The 27,112-nt window shown below is 36.6% G+C and overlaps 1 protein-coding gene across 5 annotated transcripts in view; it reads left to right on the top strand.

Annotated features, from left to right (window-relative positions):
- The window catches only part of ATP2B1 (ATPase plasma membrane Ca2+ transporting 1), a 132,147-nt gene extending 107,811 nt beyond the window's left edge, over window positions 1-24,336 (top strand). For 3 of the 5 annotated variants that reach the window (XM_060656803.3, XM_060656800.3, XM_060656802.3), the window contains exons 15-22: window positions 25-131; window positions 7,110-7,301; window positions 7,538-7,751; window positions 8,192-8,403; window positions 13,208-13,315; window positions 15,235-15,417; window positions 15,804-15,890; window positions 21,091-24,336. In XM_060656803.3, coding sequence (XP_060512786.1) covers window positions 25-131; window positions 7,110-7,301; window positions 7,538-7,751; window positions 8,192-8,403; window positions 13,208-13,315; window positions 15,235-15,417; window positions 15,804-15,890; window positions 21,091-21,402 — 1,415 coding nt within the window. In that variant the 3' untranslated portion in view covers window positions 21,403-24,336. Of the gene's footprint in view, window positions 1-24; window positions 132-7,109; window positions 7,302-7,537; window positions 7,752-8,191; window positions 8,404-13,207; window positions 13,316-15,234; window positions 15,418-15,803; window positions 15,956-21,090 lie in introns of all 5 variants that reach the window. The other 2 variants (XM_060656805.2, XM_060656804.3) reach the window with 2 other exon arrangements.
- Window positions 24,337-27,112: the final 2,776 nt, after the last annotated feature.

The following is a 27,112-nucleotide window of genomic DNA, read 5'->3' as shown; positions in this document are numbered from 1 at the left end:
GCAAAAATATTCCTTTTGTTTCAGGTATAATTGACAGCACTGTCTCAGAACAACGCCAGGTTGTAGCTGTAACTGGTGATGGTACAAATGATGGCCCAGCACTAAAGAAAGCCGATGTTGGATTTGCAATGGTAGGAACTTACCTGTTTACGTATTCAGATATAATTTACTGGCTGGGTTGTTTGTTACTAAATTGCTATTGATATTAAACTCTGTACCTCAAGATTTGAGTCCAAGTATGTCTCTAAATTGATATATAAGTCTGAGTAGTTTGTAACTACATTTATTTGATGCAGTGAAATCTGGCTAGAAGGTGACTCTTGAACACTTACAACATCATGCATTTACCTTATACTCTGCAAAATGTATATATGTATCTGTCATCTGATCTGAACCTTTCAGCAATCCTCTTAAGAGACAGGCTTTGAACAGATGAGAGAGGGAGTGTGTGTGTGTGTATGTGTGTGTGTGTGTCTAAGTTAAAAATATGATTTGAGAATCTTCCACTCAACTGAAAATGTCTGTTAAAGAGTCACTGAATCATCATTTCATATATAATAGCTATAATCCTCTTCCTCCCCCACAAGTCTTGGATTCAGATTTGATTATTTAAAGTGCTAGAAAATCTCAGCATTTCATTATTATTTTCTTTTACTCTAGCCATAATACTGATAGTGTACTGATTAAGTATTTACTATAAAATTGCTATCATGAAATATCTGTACTACATAAGTGTTTAATGATTGATAGTAGGTTTTTCATATCTTTAAATCAATTTCTTCCAGTTTTTTAGTTTTGGAATGAATCTTTGTATTTTCAGTGCTATAGAAAACTTGTACTCTATTTTTAATTTTATTTTATTTCATTTTTTGAAAATACAGGTCCATAATCACAATTCTCAAATCTAAAAGTCTGAAAACTGAAATTTCTTTCCTAAATTTGCAACAGACTCATTTGACTCCCAAACTTACTCTGAACTGATGTGAGGAAGTTACTTGTCCCACTTAATATGAACCTTCATAGCCGTTGTATAGGTATTAAAGTTTTTGAGGGGCACTTGCCCCCTCTGGGGGAATTTGTGATGGGAATTATGTGCCTCATTATCTCTCTAAAATATGGGAGACTTGAATCGTGAAGCATAGTCTGGCCCTACAGGCTTCAGATACAAGATTATATATGTGTACCAATGTTTATTTGTGTAATTCATCCCCCTGATATTTTGCTGCTAAAATAGGGGTTTAGCAGAACCATCACCATGGTGACAGCCTTTCAGCTGGCATGAGAGAGATGGAAAGAGGAAATTCTGTGGGTGAAGTGCTCTCAGCCGAAAGCTGTGAACCCCAAGAGCCCCACCCTACCCTGTTCCAAACTCAGTAGGGTTGGCAGCACGTTTGTCTGAACTTCTGAAGACTTGTGAAAGGTAGATGAAGGGAGAAGGAATATTGAAGTGCCTTTCCTTTGGCTGTGGGCAGATAGGATCATTGTTCACTTTAGGAACACGGGATCACACTCTGCTGCTCTTGAGCATTTACCAGGACTCTGACTGTTACTTTCATCTGGACAGCCAGCCAGGAAGGCTTTTGCAGTGCATTTTAAAAACTAAAAAGCTTTCTTCCCAAAACTTCAGTGTTTAAGGCAGATGCTAAGAGGTTTCAAAACATACAGGTAAATATAGTATTACAGATAGAACAGTACAGTGGCTGCTTTGTTTAAGCCCGGAAGGGTTTAGGCCCATTGTACCACTTATTCTTTTTAAGTTAGCACATCAGACATCTAAATCTATTTTAAAAAGACAGAGGAAGAATGACTTGAACTTGAAAGCACTTTTGTTCAGTCAAGCTTAAGTTTACTTTGTGTATTTATTCAGTTTTTCAATCTTATATTTTAAAACTGAAAGACAAAATTATTTGGCTTGAGTTTATAATAGATACCCGCAAGAAATGACTATTGATTAGTCCTTTTTAAATTTGTCTCTTACTTTGCAGGCAGAAATAGCCATTTTAGAATACTATCTGTGTATTCTCCCTCTCTGTCTCTCTCTGTCTCTTTCTATATATATGTACATATATATGTATGTATATCTATATATATGTATATATGTATATATATGCGTATGTATGCGTATTTATATATAATGTATATATATACACACACACTATACATACTGATATTTAGAAAATTCGACATTAAAAAAAAATTTCAACATTAAAGTGACATTTACAAAAGGACTCTAGTATAAGTACATTATTAGCTTGCGGGGCACCTGGGTGACTCAGTCGGTTAAGCATCCGACTTCAGCTCAGGCCATGATCTCATGATTTGTGAGCTGGAGCCCCACGCCAGGCTCTGTGCTAACAGCTCAGAGCCTGGAGCTTGCTTCGGATTCTTTGTCTCATTCTCTCTTTGCCCCTCCCCCGTTTGTGCTCTATCTCTCTTTGTTTCTCAAAAATAAATACAATATATATTAAAAAAAAAAAAGTACATTATTAGCTTGCAAAGAAGTCTGACTTTTTCCTCTATTTAGCCATGCCCCATAGATTCCTTAAGATTGCAAGCCTCCGTGGTACATTTAAAATATGATTATATTATTTTATTACGTTATTCTTACCAAAATTCACTTTACCATAACATACCGATATTTCTGTCCTCAGAGTCTGAGTACCATGATGTATTTCTATAACCAAATACATCTTTGGCAGTAAAATCTTCCCTAAGGTAATTAAGATCCTGTCTTTTTAAACTTTGGATTAATAAAGGATTTGTTTGTTTATTCTCCAAACATTAAGAAGCTATTTTCAGTATTCTGGTCCAGAAACATTAGAGATGAGTAGTTGCCTCCTGAAGGTTCAGCAGGCAGAGAAATAAATAATCAGAGCATAGTGGCACCAAGTGAAGGCCCAGACACAACATGCGGAGTGCTGCAAGGAGGAAGACTCTGCCTGGAGCGATGGGGAAAGGGTTTCTGAAAGAAGTGCCAATTGGAGTTGAGGGAGAGAGAAGAGGAGGTGCGGAAGTACAGCCCAGAGACCCTCAGTGGGGCTGCAGGAAGTTTAACTTGACTAGAAGAGGGTGTGTGCTCTTGGGAGGTAATGGACTATGAGGCCAGGCTGATTGGGGACCCGAAAAGGGCCTTAAATGCTGAGAGAGTTCGTTCTTTCATCCGGTAGACCAGCCCTTTCCCGAGCAGACTTCCAGCGGAGTAAAGGAAGCTTGGAGACTCACAACACAGGGTGACGCACGGCTCAGAGAAGGTCACAAAAAAGCTGTTTAACTTTTTCTGATGGAAGTTTCCCAAACTTACTTGACTATGGAACTCATTTTTATTTGGACGCAAATTAACATCTCAAAATTACTCTTTAAATTTTGAAGGATTCTGAACAAGGGTATGGTGAGGTTTGCATTTGTACAAGACGGGGCTGCCGAGAAACAGGGAAACCTATAGGGCTCAGATGTTTTAGATACGGTTCACGTTCCAAGTCACATATTCCAATTAGAAGCTAGAGACTCAAATTTTAAATTAAGATTGTTTCCCCTTGAATATTTTTGAGAAAAGCTTATTTATCAAAACAATATATGCATTTAAAAAGTCAGATCACTTCATAAGATTTACTACTTAGGTCCCCAGTGATAAGTATTATTCCAGCTCATTTTTTTGGTGAAAGGAAACCGACTAGTTTAGCTGTTTGTTTCCCTTAGTTGTTTGCGTCCACATATCTAAATGGCATGATGGTGCTTTTTTGTTTTCTTAAGCACTGGCTATTGACTTTTCGCTAAGGAAGGTGCAGATGTAGCACTTTTATGGGCTCACCAGGCACACACCACGGTCACCTCCATAACTGCATACATGCACACTACCTATCCTATCACTCTTCCCACAGAGTTAGAGCATAATTTCAGATAGATCAGCATATTGATCAGCATTGTGATCATAAATGCTGATCCAAGCTGAGCCGTGTGGCCTACTGATAAGTCTTACTTGCTTGCACAACTTTTTGTATTCCCTATAAATTATCTTTTTCATTGACTTTCTTTTTAAATCTTTTTTTTTTTTAATTTGTTCACTCTTGCTTTTCTGTGTACTCCCAACACTAATTCATCATCAAATTCTCCTTTCTTTACGTCAGAATCATCTGGCACTTTTACATTTTTACCTTCTTAGAGCCTCCTCTCCCAGACCTTCTGACATGCTTCAATGTGGACTGTTGGCTAGGCCTGCAGCCCAGCTGTCTTGTTTTTCTCCATACCTGAGGATTTCCTTTTCCTCTCTCATGTCGGCTCTTGTATTTCCTGGACTCGATGTCATCATCTGTTTTGGTGTACTCCCTCATATAGTAATACCGTCTTCTCCAATAACTTCCTGACAAAAAACAATTCAGGAGAGGTAAACTCTTTTATAACTTTTATGACTGAAGTCTCCACCCTTTCCTCACTCTTGATTCTTAATCTGACTTGGTATAAAGGTCTAGTTTGAAAATCATTTTTTCCACTCAGAATTTTGAATTCATTCCTCTATTGTTACGAACCATTTTCAATTTTGAACCTCTTGTGTTGTTTTCTTTTTTTGTTTTCCTTTCTGGAAGTATATACGTCTTAGTTTCCAGTCTCCTGAAATGTAATGATTTTTTGTCATGGAACGACTTTCTGTTATGAAATAAACTCATTTTCTTCAGTTTTGTGAAATTTTTTGGTAATAATCATTTCATCGCCACTGTTTGTTCTTTTGGAATACCCACCCTCCTTCCCACCCTGTGCCTGGTAAGCCCATAAAAGTGCTACGTCCTTCCCAGTTCTTGAACTGCTTGGACTTACTATCTGGTCTCCTTTTTTCGTATTTACCATACCTTTGTCATCTTGCTTTATTTTCGTGGATATTTCCTCAGTTTCTGTTTTGTTTTAGTTTTGGGTTTGTTTGGTTTTGTTTTTGTTTTCTTCATTTCTGTGATCATATATTGTAATTTCCAAGAGTTGTTTTTGGATCTGTAAGTTTTTTGTTACTGTTTTAGCATCCTATTCATGTTTCACTGATGTACCTTTTTAAGGATTTGACTTTTTAAAATAAATTTTTGTCTCTGCAGAGTCTGTGTGTCCATTTGCCTTTTGGTTTAGTCTCTTTCAGATTAGTCTTTCCTCAGATGTCAGGTGATTCTCGGTTGTCTCTGAGTGTCTACCAGTGGAAAGCTGGAAAGCCTTGGACCTGTAGGCGGGATTTGTCAAACAGAAGCCTCTCAGTAGAGTGTTCTGGCTTGGCCATTTCACTTCCTTAGGGTACATTGAATTGTATTTTTAGGTCTTTTCTCTTAAGATTTCTCAGAAAATAATTGTCAAATCTGTACCTTAATACTGGTACAGTACTGGGCAACAAGTAGAGAAAAAAGGGTCGTGGTCTCAACACTCAATAAACAGAGTTACTCTTAGCCTCTTTTTTTTTTTTTTCAGGGTAGCACCCCTATATTCAGCAGTGCTTGGTACCCTTCAGTCTGGACCTTCTTTGTCATACCCTCTCTGATAAATTAGCAGGCAGTCTTCGTCCAGGTCAGAGGGCTTACCAAATTGTCACTTGGTTGCATGGACTTGGGAAGAGGCCTTGAGGATCTAGGTGCCTTTTCTTTTAATTTTATTATTAATGTGTAACACACATACGGAAAAGTGCCTAAGTCATAAATGCACAACTGAGGGGCGCCTGGGTGGTTCAGTTGGTTAAGTGTCCAATTTCAGCTCAGGTCATGGTCTCACAGTTCATGAGTTCGAGCCCCACATCTGGCTCTGCTGTCAGCACAGAAATGGCTTTGGATCCTCTGTCCCCCTCTGTCTCTGCCCACCCCCCACTCATTCTCTCTCTCGAAATAAATAAACTTTAAAAATTAAAAAAATATATAAATAAATGTACAACTGAATGGATTATCACAAATGAACAGACCTGTTCTAGTATGCAAAGCAAGGAATAGATTATTACCTATTCCCATAGGTGTGTCAGTCACACCGTCTTCTAATCGTTGCCCTGTTTCTCTGCAAAGATAACTAGTAGTCTGAAGATTACTTTTGCCTGTTACCGAACTTTGAACATAAGAAAATTGTGTTACGTGTTATTTTGAGTCCAGCTTGAACCTGTGAACCGCGAGATCATGATCTGAGCCAAAGTCAGACATTTAAACAACCGGCTGATCTACCCGGGCGCCCCGTGAGTCCAGTATTCTTGATCCATCATTATGCTTATGAGATTCATCTGTGTTGTTTTGATTAATCCACAGTTTATTAATGCATCCCATTCTACTCTTGACGGACGTGGTTCTTAGTTTGGACCTTCTTGGTACTTCTTCAGTGTCTTTGATCGACTTACAAGAAATCCTTCTCTTTTCATTCGTACCTTCACCGCTCCTTCCAGTGCTACCTGGTGCTGCCAAGTACTGGGCCTTGTATAGGAGCGTCCTGTAGTGCAAAGAAAGTTAATTTTCTGCTTTCCCTACTCTTGGCTTAGGATTCCATTCTCTAGGGTCTGCCAGCTTACAGTTTGGTTATCTCCTTTCTAGCCTTTTAGGATTTCTTTGCACTGTCTCCTTTCTCACTAACATTGTTTTTGTGAGTTGTTATGGTTGAATGTATCTTTTTGTGTGACTGTTGGGAGGAACTTGGGTGATGCCTGTGTTCATTCCTCATTGTTTTTAAGCCAAGTTTGAACTTTCTTTTCTCCTTTTTAACTTTTAATAATTATTTTATTTAAACCAGTGAATCCAAAATATCCCTTAAAAGTGTAACCAATGAAAAATAGTTAGTGAGCTGTTGAGCTTTCTTTTTTCTTTTTTGTATTAAGTCTTCAGAACCAGTGCATATTTTATACTTACACCATATCTCAATAACAACACTAGGTTTTCATTGGAAATATTTGGTTTGTACTTCTATTTCATGCAATATCTTACTCTTTGATTTTTGCTTTAGATGGAATATCTTCCTGACAGGTATCTCAGAATAAGTATATTACCTTCTTTTACAGTAAATTTAAGTCCTTAGTTACTAAGTATGGAGGTAACAATTTTTGTTATTTACTACCCTTTCGGATATTTAAAGGTTATACTTTAAACATTGAGTCTAATTCACAGAATTTTTTTTAATAGGGTATCGCTGGAACTGACGTAGCTAAAGAAGCATCTGATATTATTCTCACAGATGACAACTTTACGAGCATTGTTAAGGCAGTTATGTGGGGACGAAATGTCTATGACAGCATCTCCAAATTTCTTCAGTTCCAGCTCACAGTTAATGTAGTAGCAGTGATTGTTGCTTTCACGGGCGCCTGTATTACTCAAGTAGGTTCACAGTTTTTTTATTAAAACATGGTTGTTTTAAAGCAAAACTGTGTGTATAATCTGCCGCGTTAAAGTACTTAAATAGTTGAATAAACTGAACCTTAATATTGTAGGTTAATTAATATAAAAATGTAATCCTGTTCTGTTCTGTAAGTTCTTAAATACAAAAAGCTTCCTGAGAATTTCTGAGTCCCTGAATAGTTATGAATGTCTATTAGGAAACCTGTCTTTTCTAGGATTCACCACTTAAGGCTGTACAGATGCTGTGGGTGAACCTCATAATGGATACGCTCGCTTCCCTGGCTCTGGCGACTGAACCCCCCACTGAGTCTCTCTTGCTCCGGAAGCCTTATGGTAGAAATAAGCCTCTCATCTCACGCACGATGATGAAGAATATTTTGGGTCATGCATTCTATCAACTTGTAGTAGTCTTTACACTCTTATTTGCTGGTAAGAATTCAATGCCTGATAAAGCTTTGGTTGTTTTTATTCCAAGCTAATGTAATCCCAGATGTTTTAATGTTACAACTTCTTCAAGAACAGAAGTTGTTCTGTTTCTGACCCCCATTTATCTTTACTTTCTCCTCTTTGTCAGTGGATGATGCTTATTAGGAAGGCACTACAATAGATAGTGGGAGGAAGTAAAAAGAATCCTCGTTTCTTGTCCTGGTTCTGCCACTAACTTCGATGTCATAATTTGGGGGGTTCCATGTCCTCGTCTGTAAAACAAGAGAGTTGTATTAGATAACCCCAGGTTCCTTCCAACTTTTCCTGTGCTGTCATTGGAGATCAAATAAAGGTCTGGCTAGGTTTTATTACTGCATACTTTTCTTGAAATGTTAAATTATTTTGTATGAGAATTACAAAATCGTAATTTTTCATTCTTTCAGGAGAAAAGTTTTTTGATATTGATAGTGGAAGAAATGCTCCTTTGCATGCTCCTCCTTCCGAACATTATACTATTGTTTTTAATACCTTTGTGCTGATGCAACTTTTCAACGAAATAAATGCCCGGAAAATTCATGGTGAAAGAAATGTATTCGAAGGAATCTTTAATAATGCCATCTTCTGCACAATTGTTTTAGGCACTTTTGTGGTACAGGTGGGTAATTGGAAAAGATAGTTTCACATTTGATTATTATTTAGGAGATACTAGATAAACAGGTAGCTTGTTCCAGAAATTACTTGACTGCTACATGTGTGGGGCTTCTATGTATTGCCTTAATGACACCTAAAAAAAGTTTTAAATATCATACCTCCAGTGAAAATATGATCATTTCTATCCTGAAATCCTGAAGATCATATTAAGCTAATACTATTTTAATTGCACTACCAATTCTGTGGTTGTGATACTTTTTACTTAATCTGGTACTGATTCTTCATTCTATATCATGATCAAACTATTTTAATGTTACTTAAGATAAATCTTAGTTAACCAGTTTCTAGTCTAGCTGCAGGGATCGCTTAATTGCGTCCCACCGTTGATAGTAATCCTTTGTCTACAGTTGAGTCTGTTATTAAATAATAATATCTGAAATGAATATTCTAAAATTCATGTGATTCTGAATGCTGCTCTCTGAGTTGGTACATGCCAGTTTTTCATTTGGCCCTTGAACAACACGGGATAGGGACACCAGCCCACACCTTTTCCTCACCCCAGCTCACCCCTGCACAGTTGAAAATCTGAATATAACTTTTGAACTCTCCCAGAACTCAACTACTAATAGCTTACTATGGGCCAGAAGCCTTACCAATAACTTAGTCAATTAACACATAGTTTTGAATGTTATATAAATACTAAATATTGTGTTCTTACAGTAATGTAAGGTAGAGAAAAAATGTTGAAAAAATGTTACTAGGAAATCATAAGGAGAAAATACGTTTACAGTACTGTACTGTGTTTACTGAAAAAGACCCATGTATAAGTGGACCCACAGAGTTTAAACCCGTGTTGTTCATGGGTTACCTGTACTGTCAAACAAGATTTAAAATTACATAGTGAGCTTTTTCAACAAAGGAACCAGGCAGTGATAGTGCTTGTTTTGAAATGAAGATTGAAGAATTTTAAACAGTTTATTCAGCCATAGCTTGTGTACTCTAGGTACCAAAACCCCAGACTTAATTGTTTCTGTTTTAGCTTTCAATTTCCATAAACTTTAGGAGAAATGTTGCTTACTTATCAAGTATTTTCTGGAAGTATTTTGTTTATGTTTGTTAAAAAAAATCATTGTTCATGACATGCTAAAGTTTTAGCTTTTACTTGCTATAAAATTGAGGTTATCTTTGTAATATGTGGGAGTTGCAAAAAATTTAACTGCCTATCAGGCAAATCTGGTAATTTGGTTCCCAGCAAAGATTGATATGCCCAAAACAGTTAATGTGAGATATCATTCTTCAGTACCTTATAAATAAGCCAGTACTGTTCAAAGTGTGGTCCGTGGACCAGCTACTGGTCCATTTATTACAGGTCCACAGTGAGATAAGGACCATGTGTCAGAATGTAAATTAACAAGTTTCATTAATCACACTGTATTTCAACTGAGAGTTTTTTATATGTTGCTGGAGGTTTCTGTGGTTTTTTTTCTTTTTGCATGTAGTAGCAGCCGCAGTGGTAACGCTGTGCAAACAGTGCATTGATTTGTACTTTGGTGCCTGTTCCTTATCTTCTTATCATGGATCAGCACTTTGATTAGCATTTTTGTGGACAGTTTCAGCTGGGTAGGAAAACATGGCCGTTGATTTACAGATAGTCTAGCCAAAATCTTGATTGTAGAGCTGAGGTACTTGAAGACTTCACCTTATAAATTGTATTAAATTTAATTTCTGTCTCTTTTTATTTACTAGCTGATTTTTCTTCTCTTTTTTTTTTTGGACAGGTCATGAAGTATAGAATAATCCTTAGTTCTTTGTAAATATTTTGTCTCTCTCCTACTTTGTAGCAGTTAAAACAGTGTTTTCAAAATAGGTCTCATGAAACATTGGTTCCTTTAGTTCCTCTTACACCCTTAGAGAAGTTAAGGAAATATTGCCTATTTACCTCTTGGAGTTTCTTTTTTTCTTTTTTTTAAGGTTATTTATTTATTTAATTATTTATTTTGAGAGACCACACACACAAGCTGCGGAAGGGCAGAGAGGAAGGGAGAGAAAGAAACCCAAGTAGGTGTCACACTGTCAGCGCAGAGCCCAACACAGGGCCCAGACTCAAGAATCGTGAGATCGTGACCTGAGCTCAAGTCAAGAGTAGGATGCTCAGCCAACTGAGCCACCCAGGCGCCCCCTTGGAGTTTCATAAAACAATAGAACACAGTAGTTACAAGTACAAACTTAGGAGTCATTTAGTCGTGGAGTCAGATCATTGCCTCTTAGTAATTGTGTGACCTTGACAAGCTGCAATTGCTTCATCTCTGAAATGGGGAGGATAATTGGGTCACATCACAGAATTACTGAATTAAGAGAGACCATGCATGTGAAGAAGCTCTGAGCTTAGTGCTTGGAAGGGAAAATTACCCAAATGTCCGCAGCATTTTTTTTTCCTTTTTTTTTTTTTTAATTAACAGTTCAAAGTCTTTGGGAAATCCTGCAGTTAAGGAACTTGTTGAACTCTGTTTAATCCAGCTACTTCTAGTGTTGCCTGGGTGGGTCAGTCGGTTAAGCATCCAACTTCAGCTCAGGTCATGATCTCACAGTTCCTGGTTTGAGCCCCGAGTCAGGCTCTATGCTGACAACTCAGAGCCTGGCACCTGCTTCAGATTCTGTGTCTCCCTCTCTCTTTCTCTGCCCCTCTCTCTCTCAAATATAGATAAAAAAAAAGTTTTAAAAAATAATCCAGGGGCCCCTGGATGGCTCAGTCACTTAAGTGTCCGACTTCAGCTCAGGTCATGATCTCACAGTTTGTGGGTTCCAGCCCCACGTCAGGCAATGTGCTGACAGCTCAGAGCCTGGAGCCTGCTTTGGATTTTGTGTCTCCCTTTTTTCCTGCCCCTCCCCCATTCAGGTTTTGTCTCTGTCTCTGTCTCTCTCTCTCTCTCAAAAATAAATAAACATTAAAAAAAAATGTTTTTAAACCAGCTACTTCTAAATTTAGATAACACCTAATTCAAGGCTCCCTCAGCACACATTTAGAAAATGCTTCAGTGCACAATTACACAGTTCTGTAGTATTTTGTTGATCTAAGTAAGGCGTATATTGAGGAATATGTGGAAACTTAGTCTCTTGCTCTTAGAAGTAAATGCTACAACTATTCAGTTTTATTCCTTACAACTCAAAAATGAAAGATTATTTCTCACAAAATGAAATCAGTCCAGGGCACCTGGGTGGCTCAGTCAGTTAAGCATCCAACTTAGCTCAGGTCATGATCTCACAGTATGTAAGTTCGAGCCCTGCATCGGGCTCTGTGCTGACAGCTCAGAGCCTGGAGCTTGCTTTGGATTCTTTGTCTCCCTCTCTCCCTGCCCCTTCCCTGTTTACTCTCTGTCTCTCTTTCTTTCTCAAAAAATAAATAAAAATTAAAAAAATCTGAAACTACAAAATTAAATCCGTCCAATCATATTAATTGTTGATTGTTTGCCCAACATCTTAATATGTTTTTCACATCCTTATTATACCAAAAGATAAAGTTCAAATTTTTAAAAAAATAGAAAACCCACAAATAAATATTGAGCTTTCAGTTTATGAAAGAAAATTATTTTAGTTAGATATCTCTGTTAAAATCCAAGCAAGATTGCCAGGTCAGTTATAATTGACTGGTTGGGCTGCTGGGAAAAAAAAAAAGAAAAGAAAAGAAAAGAAAAGAAATCTATTTTTAAAGTATACAAATAGTCTTGATTTTGAAGAACAGTGGAATTGACAAACACATATCACTTGAATTTGGGATCAAGTACAGCTATAAAGAATGGAATGCATAACTTGAAACATTTAAAAATGTTAATACCAAATTGATTCCTTTTAATTTCAATATTTGGTAGCTACTAACTGCCATATGAAAGAGAAGCCTGTCAGACTCACAAGAAGGTGAATATTGATATTTAATTCTTAATATTCCTTTAAAATAAGGAGAGCAGCATAAGCACTGGATTAAGGATTTTATTCATGCAGATCATTAGACTTCTCTCCCTTTATAAGGGAGACCAAATTTCTGAGGATTCACCACCTAAATAAGCATGTATTTCATGGAACTTTGCAAGTTGCTTGTCCTCTCTTACTATTCATGTTTGTCCTGACATCTAAATGTGAACAAAGAGGGGCGCCTGGGTGGCGCAGTCGGTTAAGCGTCCGACTTCAGCCAGGTCACGATCTCGCGGTCCGTGAGTTCGAGCCCCACGTCAGGCTCTGGGCTGATGGCTCGGAGCCTGGAGCCTGTTTCCGATTCTGTGTCTCCCTCTCTCTCTGCCCCTCCCCCGTTCATGCTCTGTCTCTCTCTGTCCCAAAAATAAAAAACGTTGAAAAAAAAAAAAAATTAAATGTGAACAAAGAATGAACAGCTGTGGAGGAGGAAAACAAGATTGGATGTTACGTTCGCTTTTCATAGTTTATGGTCTTTTCCACAAAAATACATTAAAATTATGCAAAGAATTATACTAAATACAAGGGCACGTAGTTACTTCGATCATACCAGAAATAGCATAAAGTTATCTTTCCTGGTTAGGAGTTTTTTGGGTTTTTTTTTTAGTTTTTACTGAACATAATTTAAACATGAAATATACGTGCATTTAAAATTTTCAGCAGAGGGATTTTAATTTATTTTCATTTGTCTTATTTTCAGCTGTGAATATGATAATGCCTGTCACCATCAGAATAATCGTTACTCAGCTTGAGTTTTAAAGGATACAAATTTGGGTAATTTTTGAAGTATATGAAATGTAAAGTTTAAAAGATTTAAATAAATTTACTCTTGATTATTCCTCCAGATAATAATTGTGCAGTTTGGTGGAAAACCTTTCAGTTGTTCAGAACTTTCAATAGAACAGTGGCTATGGTCAATATTCCTAGGAATGGGAACGTTACTCTGGGGCCAGGTAAAAAGCTCATCATTTTATGTTGAAACCTGAAGTGATTTTTTTTTTTTTTTTTAATTTCCAGTATGTATTTTCTTTAATCAGTTCTGTTACTTAATTCTAAGTAGTTGCCATTCTAGATCATGAAAGGGCATTCGGGGGCATGAGGGTTTTTTAAACGTAATATTTGTTCTCATATGTTATTATTTGTTATGGTTATGCCAATATAATAAAACACTTTAAATTTCTTACATATTTTTTTAATTTGTTCTTTAGAGCAAGGTTTATAACCATTATTAAGATGATGTATTTATAACTGGTTTAGATGCTAATGTCTCTATCTTTTGCTCTATGACCTATTTTTGCATTGTCAGAGTAAATATTTTTACTGGACTTTCATCATTTTGTTATGTAATTTAATCCAAAATACAGTTAAAGAAAAAGCTTGAATTTCAGTTCATTTAGAGGATACTTCTGTAAAAATAATGGTACCTGGATAAATGGGCCACAAAATGACATTTTCAGTTATTTGGATTGATTGGCTTTGACAATATACATATAAAATACAATACCTGAAAAATGAGATCTATTTCATCCTTGGTATAAGCAGCTTACAAATGCCTGTCATTTTTTTAAAAACGATAAGTGGCAGTGGTGTGTGTTCCCTGTTCATTTTAAGTCCGTTACCATTACTGTAAAAGTAACTGATAGTCTGTACTAACATTTCCATAAATGATCAGGCTGTGGTGTGTAACTTGTGTGACCTAATTTATTGTTCTGCAAGTCAGTCTAAGTAAATATCCAGGTTTTACTGAAACTTAACTCAATCTTCATGTGCCTTTATCTCACCTTTTTCTTAATTATGTTTCTAGGTTCTGGGGTTTCTCTTCTTACTCCTGTTGCATTACTCATTAATAGAGATCTTCTTATAAGTAGGATCCATACCTGGGCCTCCTTTCTTTTTTGATTACCTTTTTAGTTATTTCATAATGTTCCTCATAGGCAAAACAGAACCCCACAACCTCCCAAAACATCTGGCTCATTTCAGGAAGAGGAAGTTCAGTACAGCCAACATACCCAACAGGGACCGGTTGCTGGCTTTGGTTGATGTCGTCTATTGATTTTACGTGTGCCGCCGTAGAAAGAGCACTGCTTTTGGTTGTCAGGAGACCTTAGGTCTTATGTGTCTGAGTCTGTTCCAGCACCTCTGTGAAATGAGGTGGTTGGACTAGAAGCTCTTCAAGCAGCTCTGATTTTGGCCGCATGCTTGTTTCCCCCCGATAATCCAGACTTCCTTAAGCACTTAGTGGCTATTAATACTTACAAGTTAATACATACTTATTACTGTTTTTTATGCTCTTTGTGTTTCCTGGGGCATCTGTTCCTGTTGGTGTCATGATAAATCAGTATTAATCCAGTTTTAAAGAGCTTCATTTTGTAAAAATAGATGCATTTAATAAACAGAAAAACTATTTTCAGTTTAACCTTGAAGATTTTTTGATTTGGGTATGTTTCTTTTCATTGAGCTCTTCCTGCACTAATGAAACATGAACTTGTTTTGCATCCAGTAAGACTACCTGCCATTTTTCTTTTATTTGAAATAAATATAATTAATATGAGCTTAACTTAATATATATAGGTCAGGACGTGTCTGTGTATTTTACTGTCTTGAATGTCTTCCTTAAAATAAGAAAGCTATAATCAGGTTATTTCCACTCAGGAAAACTTTTTACTGTTCAAACTTAAATCTTCTGTGGAGCTAAGGAAAGAGCATTTTATTGTTGTTCTGAGAAAGAAAGCCTGATGGACAGGATCTCATTGCTCCGTCGGTGACGATAGTTGGCCACACTCGCAACTTTTCGTGCCTTTTGTATTACAGTTGATTGGTTTAATTTTACTCGGTTTTGATTTATTTCTAAGTTCTTTCCCCTGTGTTGTAGCTTATTTCAACAATTCCAACTAGCCGCTTAAAATTCCTAAAAGAAGCTGGTCACGGAACACAAAAGGAAGAAATACCTGAGGAGGAGCTAGCAGAGGACGTGGAAGAGATTGACCATGCTGAAAGGGAGTTGCGGCGCGGCCAGATCTTGTGGTTTAGAGGTCTGAACAGAATCCAGACGCAGGTATGGGCCTGGTAGAGAGGTAGGAGCAGTGATGGGAGTGGGGGCCAAGGGCTTTTAGACCTGGGGAGGAGGTTTGAATGCCCTCCTTAACTTCCTTTCTAGCCTTCCCAACCCACAAAACTTATTCTTTTGAAAAATAATACTGGTGCCTGGAATGAGTGAAAGTTTTAACTCATCGTGAAGGAATGTGTCTATATGCCCCTCAGCTCCTTTTTTCCTAGCTTTTTTTCCCCCCTTCATCTCAAAATGCTACTCTTGCCTATTTATCTGCTCTGTAAAAAGTGCCTTTTTCTTTACTTTTTATATGTTGATAGATGGAATGGTCCTTTCTCTTGTTCTCTCTCTCTCTTGCTGAGCAAGCTGTCACAATCTCTGATTCCTTGCAGATGGATGTAGTGAATGCTTTCCAGAGTGGAAGTTCCATTCAGGGGGCTCTAAGGCGGCAACCCTCCATCGCCAGCCAGCATCATGATGTAACAAATATTTCTACCCCTACACATGTAGTGTTTTCCTCTTCTACTGCTTCTACTACTGTGGGGTGTGAGTGTGTGTTCCTAAGTGCATGAAATTAACATTTCCTACTTCACACACCTAACGTTTCTCATTTTCTCCTTAATGTTTAAATTCATTGTTCAGGCTTTTCATAAAGCTTTCTTTTCGTAAAGTGGATTGAGACCTCAAAGTGTTGTCGTTGTTGTTGTTTTATTTCTTAGAGGGCTAGCTAACAGGTGGAACAGTTGCAACCAAAGATTAGATATGAAATCTGTGAGCTTGTCTCTGTGCTAACTCTGATAGTTAATATGGGGAATAAAATTGTAGCTTAGAAGTTGTGAAACTACTATAAATTTTTGAGTATATGCCTTTAAACATGTTCATACTGCATGGTTCCCAAAAGCATGTGATTTGAAACTGCTCTAACAGAACCAAGAATTTACATTTTTAAAGCTAAATATTAATCTAACATTTTGACTTTTATCTTGTTCGGTTTGCAAAGTTAAGTTAGTACCCTGAAGAAAAGATCTCAGTATACAGCCAGTTGTTTACCTTCTTAGTCCAGACTTTGTGGCATTGCTTTGAATTTATTTATTTACTTGTTTGTTTATTTTTGAGAAGGGGTCCCTGTATAAGCTTCAAAGTTTTGTGGCATTTATGGGTATTTTTTTTTTTCATTTATATAATCAGTTTAATGAAAATTTTATCCTGGGTAAGAAATGTTCCCTTAAGTTTTCCAAGGAAGTAGGAAGGTGTACCATTGATCAATTCTTAAACCATAACATGTCATGATTTCCATTAATTGACTAGCATAATGCATTTTCTTTCAGGTTTTTAATAAATGCCAAATTCCCCAAAAGCCTTTTAACCTCTATCATCTTTACTATGCATTAGAGTCTTGATTTCATGGTGAATTCTAAGAATATTGGAGGCACTAAAGATATAAAGCTCACCCCACCATTCAACCCACCCCCAAAATCAGCTGAAAATACTTATGCTTAATCTTGTATTTGGGCAGAGACCTATCTTTTCCATTTGGTCCTCTGCCAGTTAAAGACTAGGAAGAACGAGAAAGCTAGACAGGCAATGAGCTGTAGAAGAAAAGAGTGCTATTTTAAGGAGGACGGTTTACATAGTGCCTGTTTGTTCAGTTTGTTTAAGTAATTTTCATTTGTCACTTTCGGCAGTGTTGGAAAACAGGAAAAACAGGAACTATCCCCATTTTGCAGATGTGAAAACTGACTTGAGGTTTAAGTGGCTTGTCCAAGTACTCCAAGGACAGACCACCCTGTAAAGTTAGGATGTTAAATTTTTTTTTTTATTATTATTTTTAAATTTTTTTTTTTAACGTTTATTCATTTTTGAGACAGAGACAGAGCATGAACAGGGGAGGAGCAGAGAGAGAGGGAGACACAGAATCTGAAACAGGCTCCAGGCCCCGAGCTGTCAGCACAGAGTCTGACTCGGGGCTCGAACTCACGGACCGTGAGATCATGACCTGAGCCGAAGTCAGACGCTTAACCGACCAAGCCACCCAGGCGCCCCAGGATATTAAATTTACATACATCCACAGATAGGACTCGCTTTTAAAAATTACCCCAGGTCTGCACCTACCTAAATGAAATGATGTACGTAAATTGCCTGGCGTTATGCCTAGGACAGCTAGTGTTGGTTGCATCCCTCCTTCCCTGTTATTTATGGATTTCACATCATCCTGGCTTTTGAGGGCTTATTACCACTCACTCTTTCATCCCCTACTGTTAATTCACGTTTCTTTAGTTGTGATCTGTAAACACTTGTGGAAGGCCTACCATATGCCAGGGCTGTGTGCTAGAACCACCAGACTTTGCAATCTAGTATAGGAAACAAATGTGTTTCTACATGGCAACGAAACATGGACTATTACAACCGGGTCCTTAACCCACCCTGGGAAGTCAGGAAAAATTACCTGAAAGAAATTCTCCCAAGCTGACCCTTAATAGAAATTTGCCAGTTGAGGAAAGTGGGCCTCAGGGACAGGTGCTAAGATGACACTGGAATGGAAGGTAGGGGTTAGGGTCTGTGCATATCTTGTAAGAAGGATGCAAAATGAGACTTTATCCTGAAGGACCTCCGCCCCTCAAAATTTTGTATTTGAAAACCTTCAAACTGACAGATAATTGGAAAGATTAATACATGAATACCCATCACCTGAATTTACTACTCTTAATACTTTATAATGTCTGCTTTATCTGTCTATACATTAGTAGTATATATCTGTCTACATATTGGTATATACATTTTTTGTGAACCATTTGAAAGTAAGTGGCAGATACCCTGACATTTCATCTCGTAATACTTTAGCATATACCTCCTAAAAATAAGTGTGCTATGTAATCATACTGTATTATCACATCCAGGAACTTTAACATTGATGGCCATTGTGTCATGTACAGTCCTATTCGGATTTCTCCAGTTGTCCCTGCAATGTCCTATAGTATATCGCATTTTTGATCCATTTTGTCTCTCCTTTTTTTTTCTTTTTTTTTTTATGACCTTGACCTTTTGGAAGAAACAAGGCCAATTGCCTTATCCTACATTCTGGATTTGTCTAATTGTTTCTGCATGATTAACTTCATGTTAAACTTCCTAGACAAATTTATCTTGCGGGTGGTATATATTCATTTTTATTCAGCAAAATTTTGAATAACTGGCTCTTCATTTGGAGGGTGTCATATGACCTTAGATGTGCTATCTTTACCATATTTCTGTAGAGTTGTGTTGCAGACTTTACATTAAATGTCAGATCCACTGAGAGCCCCTCCTGAATCAGAATCTGCATTTTAACAAGACCCGCAGGTGCTTTGCATGCACATTAAAGTTTGAAAAGCCCTGACATGACATTGCTACTTGTGAGCTAACACTGTTCTGAATTTGTTCATGTATTAACTAACTAATCTCCCGTAACAACTCTGTAAGGTAGGTGCCATTATTATTTCCCATTTTATAGTTGAGGAAATAGGTTTGTCCAGCATCCCTCAGCTAGGAGGTGGCCCAGCTGGAATTCACACCCAGACCTTTCACCTCTGTATTCTTCACTTTACCATGCTATCTTCTTTCTGTGTATAAGAGCTAAATGAACAAGAGGTAAAGCAGCCTCCAGCAGACAGGGCTTGGTAAATGAGAGAAGACAACTGGGAGGAGAGATGCTGTTTTAATCAGAACTTAGCATATGTAGTTACAAATGACAGAATTCCCTTTTCAAGGCTGAATAATATTTCCTTGTATGTATATGCCACATTCTCTTTATCTGTTCAACTGTCAGTGGACATTTAGGTTGCTTCCGTATCTTGCCTATTGTAAATAATGCTGCAATATAGGAATGCAGGTATCTCTTCAAGATCTTGATTTTAATCCTCTGGATAAATTCCTGGAAATGGGAGTCCAAAATAGTCAAATACATAGAAATGGAGAGTAGAATGGCAGTCAGGGGTAGGGAGAGATACGGAACTGTTTATCAAGGGCTACAAAGTTTCAGTTATGTAAGACCAGTAAGTTTTTGAGATGTAATGTATAGCATGGTTGACCGTAGGTAACAATACTTCTATACCTGAAATGTGCTAAGAGGATAGACTCTTACACACACACACACACACACACACACACAAATGATAACAGTGTGTAGGGATGTATTATGTTAATTAGCTTGACTGTCCATCATGATTATTTCACAGTGTATATATGTATATCAAATCATCAATTTGTACATCTTAGATATATACAATTAAAAAAAGTGGACATAAATCTGTTACTTTTTGTTTTTAATGGTTATTTATATTTGAGAGAGAGAGACAGAGACAGAGCATGAGTGGGAGAGGGACAGAGAGAGAGACACACAGAATCTGAAGCAGGCTTCAGTCTCTGAGGTGTCAGCACAGAGCCTGACACAGGGCTCGAATTCACGAGCTGTGAGATCATGACCTGAACTGAAGTCGGGCACTTAACCAACTGAGCCACCCAGGCACCCCTGTTCCCTGTTATAAAAATACATTCAAATGTTCATTTGAAGAAATTCATTAATTTTTTTCATTATCATTGTCATATGAGATGATTCTGATGAAGGTTGACGTTAGTGATTTCTCTTAACATTTGAGTAAATGATGTCTTCATTACTAAACAGGATTCATTAGAATCAATGCAAAAGTAAACACTGTATTTGGATTGATGTTTAGTAGATGCTCAACTGTTTGGATTTTTGTCCCTTTTTTTGTTTTGAAAATCTGTATGACGTGGGTTAATGAGACCTAATGTCAGTGTGTGCAACAGTGTTTTTAAGTTAATTACCCATTAACCTCTTTTCACGTATACAGCAGACTTCTAAGAAGGAGGGTGAATTGTTGGGCTGTTTGTTTAGGGGCAAAAATACCAAAAAGTTTTGTGTCTTATTGCGGAGTTGTTTATAGAAGAATGCCAGAGGGTTTTGGTTTTGTTTTCAATCTATTTCCAGTGAACTGTAGTATATAAAGTGATTTATGTTTTAATCTATTATAGAGAAAAATACTAATGCTTTATAGACAAATGGCATATACTCAAATATTTATAGCTGTTTAATGGCATTTTATAGATATTTATTTGGGTTTTGTCTTTATTTTTATTTTTTAATTAATGGACTAGTGGGGTAGATGTGAGTTCATTGTGGCATTCAGCTTATATTTGCTTGGCTTTTTCATAGTCGGTGACCCCCTAATTCCTAGCATGATAAATAGTAACCCTCTGTGCTTGACTTTGTTTAACTTAGTTGAATTGTTTTCAAAAATTACATTTTTTTTTTAATTTAAAACTCAGCTAAAGCTTGTGTATGATTAAGTTTTTGTTTTGTTTGTTTGTTTGTGTTTGTTTTCTTAGGGAAAAAAAGTCCTATAAAATGGCTATTAAATTTTTAGCCAGTGACCATGAGATTTTCTCAGTCAGTATTACTTTGAATTCTATAACTCTTAATTCTTAGCGTATGTGGTTTTGTTGTTCTGTAGTGTCCTACTAAAATATTCATTTTTTTTACAGTGTATTGCAAGTCCCACTGCATTACATGCAAATATGATTCACTCATACCTAGCTGTTTGTGGATTCAAACTCATAAATGAACCATTTTTAAATTAAGCAAATAGCATACTGACATCTTTCTATGTTTTCTGATATTTACAGATTCGAGTGGTGAATGCATTTCGTAGTTCTTTATACGAAGGGTTAGAAAAACCGGAATCAAGAAGTTCGATTCACAACTTTATGACACATCCTGAGTTTAGGATAGAAGATTCAGAGCCTCATATCCCCCTTATTGATGACACTGATGCTGAAGATGATGCTCCTACAAAACGTAACTCCAGTCCTCCACCCTCTCCCAACAAAAATAACAATGCTGTTGACAGCGGGATTCACCTTACAATAGAAATGAACAAGTCTGCTACCTCTTCATCCCCAGGAAGCCCACTACATAGTTTGGAAACATCACTCTGATTGTAAGCTGAATGTTAACACACTAGCTGCATTGTAAAGAAACAAATTGAAACTGGGTCTTTTCACATATTGTGATGGACAAGATCGTATTCTTGTCTTTGGACTTCAACAGAAGACACACTTGTACGAATGTAGATTTATTTTTTTAAAAAAAAAAAAGCAAAGCTTTCTGCCAGACTGAGGGTGCTTTTTGGGGGGTGGGAGAAACGAACTGACAGATAAACAGTAAACTCAGCATATGCTGACCTGTGGATCATCAGTAGTACCTAAGAATGGTCCTGAACAGTGTATTAGCAGAGCGTTAGTTTATCTCAGTCCTTGATGGGAGAGGGGGAGGGTACAGCGAGCAAAACCCTGGATCATTGAATTGATACTTTAATTTCTGCTGTTGGCTGTTAATAATTTGGATTATTTATGTTTATAAATGATACAGATCTGTTTACAAGGTTTGTAGATACTTTTTTTGTTCCTGTTCATAGATGGGAAGCTTCCTTATAACTGATGCAGAGAAAAATTAGTCCTTCAAATACTGCTGTATTTTCAGGAAAACAAAAAGGGGTGTTTCTATTGAAACTGTACTAAATTTTTGCCTACAATTTACCTTGTTAAATATTGTAGATAAATTGCTAATACTAATAGCCAAATAGATAACACTAATGCTTTGTTTAAAAAAAAAACAAAAAAACAAAACAAAACAAAACAAAAAAAAACATGAGCAGTGGTGTTTAATGAAGTTATGGCATCTGTCCTAATTAGTTTCTTAAATACATTTACTACTTAATGGTTTTGAAACAACTGTTTAATTTTTAAAATTTTTGAAAACTTGCTAATAACCTTTGTTCAGAATTTAGTAGATTGTTTAATGTGGGACATCAACTACATAATGAAAGATGCTTGAAATGCTTTTGTTATTTCAGGCAAATCAAATTAAATCAAACTATCAAACTGCAAGAGAACCTTAGTCCTTTTTGTTTTTGTCTAAACATGTTAGTTCAGTGATGTCTTGGTGAACTGTGAGTGAACTGTATTGATTTTTCTAATAAATCCTTAGAAACCTTCATACAGCATGAGGGCTGTTGGCATTTTGAAAAAGGTTAACAGGTGGAAGCATACGTGTTTTTCCTTTTGTTTTTGAAACTTGTTTGTAAACATAAATATGCCCTTTTATTAAATAAATACACGGCAATGTTTTTTTAAAAAGAAATTGCAGCTTCTTTACTTAATTCTGCATATATGGTGCATCAGTCTGTTCTCTTTAACCACAATTGGAATGAATTTCAAGATGGTAACAGCCCCATGAAATACCGCTTGTGGTATAGATCCCCAGTGGTAATCTAATAGAATCACCATTTGACATATTCTTCATAGAATTTAGTTTGGCTAAAATAGTCTCACAGTCTAAGAAAATAATAATTATCACCATTATCTTTGATACATTTATTTTAATTTGTAAGTGGCCAAATAACAAATTAGGTAAAATGAGATTTATATGAAAAGGTGGAAAAAGGTCCTAAAACATACATACTTAGATATAACAGTAAACCATATACTGGAATGAATGCCTATCTCTAAGCCAATTGGGTTCTTTAAGTCTTTGTTTCTTTTGTCTACCTTCTCCCCTTTTTTGCCTCTGTCTTTACCTTTTAGGAACTGGCGTTGTGTTAGGGCCCAGATTTCACCAGGTATACAATCCTCAGGCTGACATAAAGTTTACGAGGACTAGGACATCTGAGCATGCTGACCTAGCAAAGAAACGTTTAGTTTGACGGTGCTTGATATTTTTGGTGGGTGGAGGAAAATCTTTTTCTCTCCATCAAGCCTTTGCAGTAATCCTCTGCAAGTCTTAGAAACACATTGGCTCTGTCAGCATTTGTAACTATACATTTATTCATCAGGTATTTATAGTGAATCATACTGTAAAAAGAGGTAGCATGATATGCTGGAAAGCATACAAGGCTAGGAGTCACAGCCTGGTTTCTAGTCTTGGTTTTGCCATTAACGTGCTGCATGACCTTGGGAAAATCATTTACCCTAAATGAGGGTGGTGGACTAGACTATCTCGAAGAACCCTTTCAACTCTAAAAATTGACCCTAGCAACTGGAGAGCCTACAAGGCATAGGGAATAGAGAAAAGGGAAATGTTTTTAGTTTTCTTTTTTATTTTGGTTATGCTTAAATATGAATGTAATTACCAAAAGATTTAGACGTGCATGTGCTTTGGAGGATTTGTATTGAGCTCTTACAGTATTCATTTTTCAACTCAAGGCAATGGCTTTTTACACCAACTCTACTCCATAAACGGGTCTTATGACATCCATGAATTAGTAGCAAGACATGCTTAGTGTGTATTTCTCTCTTTGAGACACTGTAATTTCTACCAGAAATTTCCAGAGCATTATGTAAGTAGAAAAAAATGCAAGCAAGCTGTTCAAGATCTTGGATCCCATTATATAGTATGTATAGCTGAAATCAGCATCTGTAATTCAATCACTTTTTCTCTTTTATCCTCTAACCAAAAAATTGTTTAATTTTGCATCCCAAATGTTTTTAATCTTTGTATATTTTTTAAAACTCCTTTTCTCCTCATCATTGCCTTTTTTGTGGTTGTAAATAGACTTACTTGCACTTTGAAGATGAGTTACTCCTTGTCATCTTACAAATATGTGATATGGTAATTTTCATAACAGATGTCAGTTTTGAACCAAGAAATGATGATTTGTTTATAAGAAAAAAAAACTGGCTTCATTTCTGTGAAATTGCTCTTTGAAAATTTCTTTTTACACGTGTAAGCCAACTGAGATACCGTGATGGTGTTGATTTCTTTCAATGATGCTTACCATCTATTTTAGCCACTGAGCCTTTTATTATTTGTCTATTTGTAAAGTTTATTTGTCTTAACTCATTTAATAAATATACTGTTTATCTGTTTCTGAATGGGGACTGAACTTTTTGAATATTGGAACTGATCAGAACATCATATTTTGGAATTACTTTTTTCTACTTGAAATTTTGAAAATCTGGTTAATGAAAATGCTGTAATGTACTTGAAATGTTGTGGTTGTGTTACAACGGAATCGATATTCTAATACACATGACCTTGCCCCTAGACCGAAAGTGGGTATCTTGTCCTTAACTCTTCTACCCATGGTCTTCAATCCTTGCAGCAACATTAGATCATTTCTACAGTCTATGAGCGTGTAATGTTTTGGTTTTGGAAAAGATTAGTTTTTCACAATAACTGTTAGAGCTCCTTTTTTTCATTAAATGATCCAAAGTTGTCAATAGCAATTATCTGAACTCTGTGGTAACAAAATTAATCAAATTGCCCTTAGTTGATTTTTATAATAAATTATTCACATAAATCGGCAACTTTGTTGAAATACTGAACTTTAAGTGGTTATTTTTCCATTAGTAAAAATTATTAGTAAATTATTGAGTATTTGTAAGTACCACATTTATGACATGATCTGAGATGTTTTCCATTTTGTCAAGTTAGATTTTATATATGTGTCATGTATTAGGATTAAGTTCCCTTTGTAAAATTAAGTAAGAAAGGGGAGTTTCTGTAAGTCTTTGTTGATATTTTTGCTTCCCTGTGTCTTTAGATAACTGTCCTATTGCAGCTGCAATGTTCTTCTAACCTCTGCTACCCTTCAGATTCTGTGTCCAAATGCCATCCCAACCTTTGTTTTTAAATTACGATGTTGCACTCATTTGTAGGCCAAAAATATGTGTGTGGGGGGGGGGGGGGGGGGGTATGTGTGTGTATACACATATATATATACACATATACATGTATGTGTATATACATATGTGTGTGTGTGTATATACTTTTATTAGCATAATTAGTACCATCTAACTAAAAACTAATCTTTGTAAGATTCTTGAAAAATAATCTTTCTTTTAGAATAAGCACTATAACAATACCGTAAAGAGCATTTCATGCAGGAAGAAGTTGTGACTGTATTCCTGTACTTCTCTCATGACTAGATTTCAAAAAAGGAATTGTCTTTATCCTTATAATGTAGTTTCCTTTTCAACAGACCAATAATTTCGTCCCTGAAACTCTCAATTGGGAGTTTACTTTTCTGCTTTTCAGCTTAACTACTTCTTTAACATTTTCCCTCTTTTAGAAAAACGCTTCAGCCTCCAGATATTCTGCTAAACGTAGACACGTCTAATCTGTGTTCTCTGAATCCAAAGTATCACTGTTGAACTATGTAATATTAATTGTTCCGAAGTAGGCAATTAAAATAAGAAATGTGCCTATGTGCTTATACAGCATCCGTCTTTGGTACAGCTTTCTTCACCAGCACCATATCCTAGGAAAACTGTTTCCAGAATCTGTATTAACCCAAGTCCAGCTATGGGTTCAATGCAGGAAGACCCTGAGATTCTCTTAATTTAAGGCAGGGTTACAAGGACCGCATAATTTCCAAATTACTTTTCAGATCATGAAGTATAAGCACTGATAACTTTCCTTAGGTATTAAAAGGAATATCATCACCCATAAATTAATATTTAATTTATTATTAAATATGCTAAGCACTTTGTGTAGATTATGTAAATAGCCGTGTATGACTACTGCCATGTTACATACAGGGAAACAGGCTTAAGGAGTTTAAGGTCACATGGCACACCGGGGAGTCACACTTAACGCAGACCTTCTCAAGAGCCCAGGCTGGTGGGTCTTTTCTGCCGTACTAGCACGTTGCTAACCTGAGTCAGGGCCCAGCGCCTAAAATTCTGGGCTTAACTTTAAAGTCCTCCAGTGTTGTACTTTTCTGATACCAAATGCTCCAGAGACAGTCTTCAAGAACATCCTGGAGGATCACTCAAGAGACTGAGGTAAAGGGCCCCCAGTTAAGATGCATAACCCATGCCTTCCTCACTCAGACTTCCTGTAACTGAAGAGTCAAAATTAAGCTCAGTAGAATGGCGCTTTTACTAGCATACTTCCATTAGAGACTTTTGTGATTCTTTACTTTTAAGATAGATATGTTAGAATACACCTATATTCTAAGTTCCATAAATAACCTATTAACAGGTCACTGCTTTATTTCCCAAATAACTTGGAATGAAAGTAAGTTTGTCACATTGATGATATACTCTGCATTTTTCTTGAAATTTGTGAAACAGGACCTACCTACTTTTGCATTTTTTGAAAAATTATTTTGCCCTTTTTAAATGTGCAATTCTTAAAATAAAAATTGCAGCCATTATTTCACTACTGTTTTTTAAATGTTTTTGTTTCTTTTTGAGAGACCGAGCACGAGCGGGGGAGGGGCAGAGAGACACAGAGAGACACAGAATCTGAAGCAGGCTCCAGGCTAGCACAGAGCCCGACGTGGGGCTCGAACCCACAAGCCACGAGATCATGACCTGAGTTGAAGTCAGACACTTAACCGACTGAGCCACCCAGGCACCCCTTCACTACTATTTTAATACCATTTTACATTGATGCTGTTTATGGTTTATGAATAATCAACTGGCCACCCTTGTAGTCTAAAAATGAGATGCTTACTAATTTATATAGTCTTTAAGGTAACATTTATCTTAGTGAATCAAGATAAAATAAATGAAAGGTTTTTTCTGTTAGGCTCCTTTGAGATCATAAACAGTCTAAGTCATACCTTCACGAATAGCTTGCGAATGAGTGTAAAAAAGTAAGAATGAGACCCTAGGGAGACTGGTGATATCTGAGGTTAGC

This window comes from Panthera onca, chromosome B4 (assembly GCF_046562875.1).
Source record: "Panthera onca isolate mPanOnc1 chromosome B4, mPanOnc1 haplotype 2, whole genome shotgun sequence".
NCBI lineage: Eukaryota > Metazoa > Chordata > Mammalia > Carnivora > Felidae > Panthera > Panthera onca.
Note: the sequence above shows the minus strand (reverse complement) of the source record. Positions and strands in the feature narration are given on the sequence as shown.